At 37.1% G+C, this 7,958-nt stretch overlaps 1 protein-coding gene across 1 annotated transcript; it reads right to left on the minus strand.

The window, feature by feature from the left end:
* Nucleotides 1-4,438: 4,438 nt before the first annotated feature.
* Nucleotides 4,439-5,944, minus strand: LOC143022880 (aurora kinase B-like). The gene is made up of 2 exons (XM_076181278.1): nucleotides 5,441-5,944; nucleotides 4,439-4,582 (listed from the first exon to the last, which is right to left on the minus strand). Exons 1-2 carry the CDS (start codon nucleotides 5,942-5,944, stop codon nucleotides 4,439-4,441), a joined length of 648 nt encoding a protein of 215 aa, XP_076037393.1.
* Nucleotides 5,945-7,958: the final 2,014 nt, after the last annotated feature.

Consider the following 7,958-nt stretch of genomic DNA (forward strand, 5'->3'; position numbering starts at 1 on the left):
CACTGCTGTGTTGCCAAACAGTAGGATAATTATGATTTCAACTGAAGACTATCGCAGTAATACTATATCTTCTTTCCTATCCCCTTCTTTTTTCTCCTCTATCTATATACTTATAAAATTCTGATAATCTTGTTTGTCATCTTGCTTGCTTGCTTGCTTGCTTGCTTGAAACCGTCACCCAACCAATCAGAAGAAGAGATATTACGTCACGAGCCTATATATGCAAAAAAAAACAAAAAAAACGTTTTTTTTATCGCAGTTTTTTATAGAAAAAATATATATATTTTTATGATTTTTTTTTATCTTGTCCAAATTTGTTCAGATATTAAATATTTAGTATATAAAAACAGGTGCAAATATGTCATTCATCCCTCCAGATATAAGCATCTATCTTATTCACAGAGGCATTAGAGTATAAAAATGAACAAGTAATTGACCATTTTAGTCACTGTCAGATGCTGCAAGCCTGCAACAAGTGTAGATACTGTATACGGGCCAGAATGGCTATTGGCTGGCTACCTTACAAAATTTACCTTTTATCTTAGCATACTCTTGAAAGATTAAACACTCCAATTTCCCATTATGACCCTGGACGTTGCCTAAACAGAGATCTGCCACTTGGACAGTGAAAAAGGGGTTAACATAGTAATGGGGGGAAACTGTTGTACTCCCAGCCACCCATCAAGGTTCAGAGCTTACATTACAAAGGATTACAAAGGCGGAGCATGCCGACAGAAGACCTTTTGGTCCATATCTAGGTCGGACGTGAAAATAAATCATAATAATAATAATAGATGAATAAATAAAAACAATAATAATGTAAATAACAAATAAAAACAATAATAATGTAAATAACAAATAGAAACAAAAATAATGTAAATAACAAATAAAATACATAAATAAATGCATAGGTATAGTTAAATAATAAACAACAGGTAAATAGAAAAAATAATAAATTGACATACAATTAGTAATAAATGAGAATCAAACAGACAAATGAAAACAAAACAAAAACAAATAATATAAAATAAATGATAATCATTACAGGATCTTGCTTAGGTGTTTATCTTAAATCATTCTACCAAGAGGTCCTTGTGTCAGTAATTTCAGTACATTAAGACAAAAGAAGGTATGAAAATATATGAAGGATAATCATACCCAAAAAGTATGTATGATACATATACCTTTCAGTATCATACATGTTCAGCTGTAACGCTCGACCTTATACTGTACTCGTATCAATAAGGTTTATTTTCTCTATATTTACTCTTTCCTTTCAAGAAATTTGCCGAAACTTCTTTTATAAAGTATTTTCATTTTTGTATTTTGTATTTGCAAAACTATATATGTAAAAAAATCTTCCATTATATTTTTTTTATTATTAGGTTTGTATCTACTTTACAAAAGTTATATTTCAACTTTTGTTATAAAGTACAGTATTTTTGTCTTTGAAATGTACTTATCACTTATTTGCAAAGATATATATTATGCCAAATGTCTTACATTATAGAATCTTTTTTTACTGAATTTTCTTCAATATCCTTTCAAAATTTTGTCTCTACTTCACTTATAAAGTATTAATGAAGAGGTCAAACATAGGAAAGCCACACTATAACATATATATTTATTCTTTGATGTAAACCAGTCATAATGATATAAGTCAACTCAAGATTGGAGCGTATGTGTGTTGTAGAGGCTTTATAAAATAGGTTGGCCATAATCAGTTGATTACATGAAGAGGAGTCGGAGTCGGTGGTGCCAAAAATAGAGTCGAGTCGGAGTCGGAGTCGGAGGTTTTGTGTTCCGACTCCACAGCCCTGGAATTCTCGCTCTTGCGCACTCACAGCTGAGGGCCTTCGACGGCCAAGACTTGTTATGGGATGCGGTGTACCAGCTATAACATCATTTCCAGGTTTATTAGCCTCTCGTACCTCAACGGCATCTAAACGTTAACATTGCGTTTAGTCTGGGATTAAAATAAGATTAATGAATACTTTTTTTCTTCCAATTGTAGTGCTGAGTTGGTTTCAGAATGACCTGATGACGGTTTTTCTTTCTCGCTGAATTCTGATTCCGAAGCTCCACCACTGAAGTCTCTCGCTGATGGTCTTATTGTTATTATTCAATCATCGAAATTATTATCACAAATGTCTCCATGCCTATGTATAAACAAATGTCTGCATGCATATGTATAAACACACACACACACATTAATACTGATAACCCACTTTCGGAGAAGAAAAAGCGAAAGTATAAAGATCTGTATATTTCGATTACTAACTGTGATCCTCTTCAGCAGATGTGAAGAGGATCACAGTTAGTGATCGAAATATACAGATATTTGTACTTTCGCTTATTCTTCTCCGAAAGTGGGTTATCAGTATCAATTTCACCAATGTGCTACGACATAACTTTGTTATGATTTACACACATACATAAATTATGCTGTTTATTCATTAATCTATTTATTTATTTATTTATGTGTATATACATGCTCGTATGTTAAGTATTGAAGAGATGTATATATATATATATATATATATATATATATATATATACATATATATATATATATATATATATATATATATATATATATATATACACATACATACTTTTGATATATTATGATTTATAGCCCATGTCTCTCTGTGTTTCTCTTTCTTTCCCACCCCCTCTCTCTCTTTCTATCTCTATCTCTCTCTGTTTATCTATATATCTATTTCCCTATCTATCTAACTACTTATCTGTCTGTCTATATTTATCTATCTGTCTGTCTGTCTATCTACCTATCAATTTTTCTACCTCTCCCTCTATTTGTCTATCTAGTTATCTAGATATCTGACTAAGTATATATCTGTCTATCTATCTATCTATATCCATCTATCTATTTCTCTTAGATAACTCTGAGATATAACCATGTATGTGATATGTACTTTTCTCCGTTCTTAACTCTTTTGTCTGACCCATAGTTCTGAAAGGGCGAAAGTTTTCAGTCAGCCTCTCGTTAAGTAACCCGGACATTATGTATTGCTGTTCTTCGGTTTCTTTTAGGACAATTCATTACTGCAATTGCATCGCTTTGCATCCACTTACTACCACTAGTTTTTGGTTAGTGGGCTAGTGACTCCCACTGGGGAGACTTCCGGGTCCCCCTACGGGATGGGGGGAAGGGGGGGGGAAGGAGTTCCATAAGCTGACAACCAGGGCAATAGGATTAATAGGAATGGATTAGTTACAGCTCTCTGAAAAATCATTACGTCATGGAATTTCGGTGACGTCATGAACTATTTTGTTTAATTGAGGGGCCGATACATCATTACGTCTTCGCGTTTATGTGACGTCATGAATGATGTTGTTTATTCATTCATCCATTTACTTACTCGGTATTTATTCATTCATTTATTTATATATTTGTTTGTTTATTTAGTCAACCTTTGCTCATACTCTTGTGTGTTTGTCACCTTTTTTCAAACAAGAACATTTTCCTTACTTTGTAGTATGGATGCATAATTCACATTTTCTAGCAGCATAAAAAAAAAATAGATATATGATAATTAAGATTACCAGCTCTGAAATAAGGCAAAAGGTTTCTTTTCATCAACACTGTATTTTCATTACTATTATCATTACTATTACTATCATTATTATTATTAATTATTATTATTATCATTATTATTATTATAGTTATTGTTATTATTATTGTTATTATTATTATTGTTATTATTGTTATTATTATTATTATTATTATTATTATTATTATTATTATTACTATCATTAGTACTATTATTATTAGTATTATTATTATTATTATCATTATTATTATTATTATTATCATTATTATATAATTATTATTACTATTATTATTATTATATATTTATTTCATTTTTTTTAACGGGGTGGGATTCTGGAGAACACTGAAGGGGGAGCTACAAAATGGTTGAGAATTCATGAAGAGGGGGAATGGAGTGCTAAAGGTCGAGAACCACTTCGACCTGACCCATTAAAGGTCGGCGGATGTGTTACAATGACAGAAGCAGCCGTGAACTCCACTCTCGACAATATTCCCGATTTAATATCTCGTTTATGCTCTCATATTCCTTGAAATATTTTACAGAACGCTTTGGGGGTGATGAATCAAACAACTAAAGATGACGTCTCAATACGCTAGGTATTGTGGGCACGAGGAAATGCAGTTCTGGGTCCGTGGTACTGTTTTATTCAGCTGAGGGAAGCCTTTTCCGACATCCGCACTACCATCTCCTCCCGCGTGTGTAGAAAGTTTGACACCGCCTGGGACAATATTAGAACGAAGCAAAAGCTACGGAGCATAAAATGTTCTGCAGATCGCTGGCCACTCCTTTCCCACCACAACCGTTTCTATCCGAAACTTTTAAACCGTTTACGTACTGGACATGCAAAGATAACCCACGATTTTTTATTCTCTCTTCCCGGATTCCCCCTTCTTGCGAGAGGTGTGGCTCCCCCTTTTCCGTTCGTCATTTCCTGCTCGAGTGCAGATACTACGAGCCTTGGCGGCGGAAGCGGGGCCTCCCTCCTGACTTCCGTAAGGTGCTTGGTGCTACACCCATGATACAACCCCTTGTAGGATTTTTAAAAGACGTTAATTTATTCTATTATATTTAATCTTAACTGTGTCGTAGCTATGTATTGGTAATCTTACTTCTATTGTAGTTCGCTACTTAATGTCTAGGCTTCGTATATATTTCGTAGATTATTTTAATAATTAGTCAGACAATAAGGTTGTAGTTGTTTTAATTTTTAGAATTTAGTATTTTAACCTCGTTATCTATTTTATCCCATGGCACGAATGGACTAACGACCCTGTGCCGGGCTTTTGCCCACTCTAATTAATCAATCAAAATCGATCGGTAGCCGAAGGCTTAATTCAATTGTGTGATCATTTCGAGTATTTAGAGTGAGAAAGATTTGCAGGCGATGCGCCTTCAAGAGCGGGATCTCTTCAATGTCCACGGAGGCTTCTCCAGCCACAGATTCTCTTCAGCGGATCAGGTTCCAGAAGAAGCCTCAGGAGCGTTCTGGAGGCTGAGTTCAGCTCTTTCCAGCCTTCTCTCTTGTAAATACTCTTGTCCTTTTCGGCCCACATTCTGTAATCGCTGTCTACGAGGTTTGCCTGTGACCAGGGCTTTCTTGTGGTCATCAGTTTGAAGAAGATGACGCCACAAGCCCACAGGTCGACTGGAGGGCCGAGGTACCTCTTCTCCTGTCGCTGCACTACTTCGGGTGCCATGTACGACTTGGTGCCCACCTTTCGGCTGAGTCGTATTTCCTTGCCGTCCTTAAGGAACAGACCGGCAAGACCGAAGTCAGAGATCTTGAGAACCTTGTCTTTGGTCAGGAGAAGGTTGCCTGGCTTGAGATCTCGGTGGACGACACCTCTCGAGTGGATGTATTTGACGCCATCCAGCAGCTGTTCGAAGTAGAATTTGAGCTCGTTTTCGCTCAGGTAAGGCATGTTGGTGGTCAGGTTGCCTTTGGAGCAATACTCAAGATTCAGGCTGAGTGTTCTCATCTTCTGTTCCCAGCAGAAGAGTCTGAGCACATTGGGATGGCTCAGCTGGATCTGGATCATTTCTTCGAAAGTGAATCCACGTTTCGAAGGCTGGGAAAGAACGACCTTGCGAGCGATCCGTTTCTTCAGTTTCTTATTTTCCAAAAGAAACACTTTACCAAAACCTCCTTTTCCAAGAACCCTGACTCTTCTCCAGCCTGAAGTGAAGTTGCAACGCTTCAGTGCTTCTTCGTTGCATTTCAGGACTTCTTCGTACTCGGTCAGGTCGATGGGTTTCGTGGCAAAGTTTGAGGTTTGGTTGACGTCATCTCCTCTTGAAGACTTTTCCTTCCGGCTGTGGCTGAGTGCCTGGAAGCAGCGGCAGATGGCGAAGAACACCAGGAAGATCATGTTGATTGAAGAGTAGATTCCTACAACGACTCAAGTTCGGGGGCCCAAGAGCGATCACCACGAAGACTCGAAAAGTCGTCTCAGATTTGTGGTCACTTGGTGCACCAAGGCTGAGTTTCGGAAGGACGAGGTCATCGGCAGGATCACAACTTATCTACTCTCTCTCTCTCTATCTATCTTTCTCTCTCTCTCTCTTTCTCTCTCTCTCTCTCTTTCATTCGTTGTTGGCGTAATCGCAAGTATACTGGTCTCGCATTCACTTGTTAGTGGGTTCGAATCCCGCACTTCTCTTTAATTAACATTTCTCTTTACGCTCGTTTGACTACTTTTAAGTCTGGTTAAGCTTTGAGCTCTTTTATCAGACAAGAATTTCAATTAGAAGATAGCAACTTAATGAATATATTTAATCCCACAATTTTAATTTGTATTTATCCTCTGTGTTATCAATTTTGACGACGCTTTGCAAAGAACGTTTTGTTATCTTGTAAAAATGTCGTTGATTTCTTAAACCGACGTATAATACCTGTGCCATTTGACCTGGGCGCCGATGGCGTGATCAGAAACGTGCTGGTCTCGCGATTTGCTTAGTTTTGGGTTCGAATCCCGCACTTCTCTCCGATTTCCATCAGACAGAGAGAAGAAATGGCAAAGGGGACGGCTTCGGTCGCAGCAGTTCAGCGCCTCCCTGCGTAGGCGTCTTACAATCTTTTGTTTGTTTTGAAACATTTAATTATGTCTGCTGTGAATGTGCTATAATATTTTTTTATCTTTATTGAAATATATGGTTCTAAATTTATTTTATTTTATTTATATATTATTTATTTCTATTATTTCTTATTCTGATTTCTTATGTTCTATTTTCATTAAGAAATGTAGGGTTGATTTCTATGGCTTGCAGTATTATCTTTTTAATTTATATGTATATTTTTCTTACTGATATCCGTTTTAGAAATTTAATATATATTTTCTCTTAATCATCAGATTCGTGACAAAAATATCTTAATACACAATTGATGAATCCACTGGTTTCAACAATTCAATTTAGACTTTTCATCTTTTATATCCCTCGCCCCGTCTCTCTCTCTCTCTCTCTCTCTCTCTCTCTCTCTCTCTCTCTCTCTCTCTCTCTCTCTCTCTCTCTCTCTCTCTCTCTCTCTCTCTCTCTCTCTCTCTCAAAAGGTTTCCGGCCAGGCCAGCTACGGTTGCCACCAAATCGGAACCACAGCTTGCTTGCAGATCCCAAACCGCAATTCACGACCCAACACTGGGAATGACTCTCAATGACCCATGCAAATTCACTCAAAGAAATCTCCTTGCAGACGTCAGAATAATGCAAGGAGGCTGAGTGTAGGCACCTGTTGCATGTGTTGTCACTGACGGAGATCACACGACCTTCGAACACGACACTTGGGACCAAACGTGAATCACAGCTCGACAGCGGCTAATGCAAAGTCCTTAACGATGACGATAAATAGAGCAATTGACACGCTTAGGCTGTTCATTCCTTATACCATTGACTTTAGAGGAATACCTAGGCCGCGGCTATTGTAGCTTATATATATATATATATATATATATATATATATATATATACATATATATACATATATATAGATAGATAGATAGATATATATATATATGTATGTATTTACTGGCAGCGCAATTAAATACTCCTTTATATTACATGAATACATACATACATTACAAAAGACCTTTTTAGGACTTCAGGGCCAATAGTCGATTAAAAGTATAATCTTGAAGACCCGACCGGAAAGAAAAAAGAAAAAGAAAGAAAAGTCATGAAATGATTACCCCCATAGACACGACTGGAAAGAAAAATGAAGGGGAAAAAAGGGGGGGGAGGGAGGGAAGGGAACAGATAAACGATCGGAAGAAGTTTATTGGGATTCAGTGACTCAACCTTCCAGCCTCTTCTTCCCTCCTCCTCCCCCTCCCCCTCCCCAACCACGTTCTCCCTCGTCTCTCTTATCCTATTCCCATTCCCCATTCCCTC

The sequence above is a fragment of the Oratosquilla oratoria genome, unplaced genomic scaffold (assembly GCF_046742065.1).
Source record: "Oratosquilla oratoria isolate Oo_2021 unplaced genomic scaffold, ASM4674206v1 SCAFFOLD215, whole genome shotgun sequence".
NCBI lineage: Eukaryota > Metazoa > Arthropoda > Malacostraca > Stomatopoda > Squillidae > Oratosquilla > Oratosquilla oratoria.

Excerpts from the sequence above, each read along its gene's own strand:
- LOC143022880 (XM_076181278.1), bottom strand. The coding sequence starts at position 5,944 with ATGATCTTCCTGGTGTTCTTCGCCATCTGCCGCTGCTTCCAGGCACTC. Across the intron at positions 4,583-5,440 it reads TCGAACAGCTGCTGGATGGC|CACCAAGCACCTTACGGAAG; the intron begins GTCAAATACATC and ends TCATGGGTGTAG.